General features: G+C 36.1%; 1 protein-coding gene across 1 annotated transcript in view; it reads left to right on the top strand.

The window, feature by feature from the left end:
* Positions 1 to 1,200, top strand: part of LOC119586007 (DNA replication complex GINS protein PSF3-like) — a 13,396-nt gene extending 12,196 nt beyond the window's left edge. The window contains exons 6-8 of the mRNA XM_037934719.1: positions 34 to 199; positions 504 to 633; positions 781 to 1,200. Coding sequence (XP_037790647.1) covers positions 34 to 199; positions 504 to 633; positions 781 to 1,011 — 527 coding nt within the window. The 3' untranslated portion in view covers positions 1,012 to 1,200. The remainder of the gene's footprint in view (positions 1 to 33; positions 200 to 503; positions 634 to 780) is intronic.
* The last annotated feature ends 502 nt before the right edge of the window (positions 1,201 to 1,702 follow it).

Raw genomic sequence — 1,702 nt, 5'->3', positions numbered from 1 at the left:
ACAAGTTTTTCCCCAATGCATGATTATGTTAAGTCTTTTCACGTACCTTTTCAGGCTACCTTGATCCATCTAGTGGCAATAAAGATGTGGTTGCTGGAACAAAGTTGGAGCTTCCCTGTTGGCTGGCCAGAGCTCTCTGCTCATCAAGACGGCACATAGTGTCAGCCCAGTTACCGAATACATTTAAGGAGCGATATAGGTAGGCTAAATTATTACATTGATGTATGGAAATAATATGTATGTGGTTTGTTTGTAGGTTCAGGTAACTGCTGTGAGTGAATAGATTTGTAATCTGAATAAATCATTATCATATTGATGATAAAGTTCATGTTGTGTACTTGTTTATTAGAATATATTTGGTATACATAGGCATCCACTTTTTATTACAACTCAGAGAAAGGAAGCTTTTGTAAGTGTTCAGATAGGGCTGCAAATTTGTAAGCAATTAACTTATTTAACTAAAGAAAAAAAAGTGGAATTGATCTTTTCCTAACTTTCTTCAGGGAAATTATGAAAGCTGATGCAAGTGTTGTAGATTTGCACAAACTTGGACCACACTATTATGAGTTAGGACAGCATCTCCTGCCTCTAGCTGGACCTGAAGCAGCAGCGCTAGCATCTCTTTTGACACAAGTGGGTTCTTTTACAGTGTTTAAATGACGTATAGTGTGTATAATTTATTTAATTTAAATTGCTTGATATTTTTGTGCAATTTTTTTTTCTAATTAGTACTGCCAAGCTACAAGCAAGAAATAACCACACTTTTCTGTAATTTTGCAGACTCTCAGAGAACGCCTACGAGGAATAATGGACTCTGCGCAGAACTCTCTACGGGATGATGTGAATGCCCAGATTGTCAAACTAGATGAGCTTGAGAGGACGCTCTTCCATGCTGGCCAGAAAGCTCTCCAGGATCACCAGCTGTGGCTGTCCCGCAGGGCTCACATCCTCACCACTTCGACCATGGTTGATCAGCACAATAAGAGGAAATTCTCGGCAATTGATTCATGAAAAAAGGGAAATTAAATTGAAGATTGTGTACAGATTTTCTCACTTTTCTAGAATTACAATCATTTTGTGAAGAATCAGTATATTGAAGATATTTATATTTGTAAAGACAGTGGATTTAACACATAACTTGTAATACTTGAAATTTTAAGGGTTGGTTTTGTATGGAATAATAAAGCTAAACACATATAACGATTAAATAAAATCCCCTTCATGCTTACCTTTAAAATTACCTATTATTCATTTACATCACATTCTCCTCTGTATGCTGAAGCTTAGAACATTTGAGTTAAGAATGTGCAATATATAGCATTAAATCAGTATAAGTAAAGATTGCAAAGACTGAAAAAGATATGTAGTTTTAAGGCTCGCAAAATACTGCCATATTTTATAGCATGTCATACAATTTTCAGTTCTGAAACGGTGGGGGCTGTTAATGACATATTGCTCATTGCATCCTTAAAACAGAAGCAGGATAGAAGGCCCACGTGAAGAATGGATACACAGAGCATCTGTTTTGAATTTGGAAACATTTCAAATGCTGACAAAGAACATTTAAAAAATTTCAGTGAAATAGGCTCGTTTTGTTGTTATTTTGGACATTTTTCTGGGGCACCAACACACAAACAGAAGGGGACAGATAATACTGAGAGGCCATGAATATTACTTTAATTGGTTGTTAACGGCTGTGATA

This window comes from Penaeus monodon, chromosome 20 (assembly GCF_015228065.2).
Source record: "Penaeus monodon isolate SGIC_2016 chromosome 20, NSTDA_Pmon_1, whole genome shotgun sequence".
In the NCBI taxonomy this organism is placed as follows: domain Eukaryota; kingdom Metazoa; phylum Arthropoda; class Malacostraca; order Decapoda; family Penaeidae; genus Penaeus; species Penaeus monodon.
This window is presented reverse-complemented; position numbering and strand designations above follow the sequence as displayed.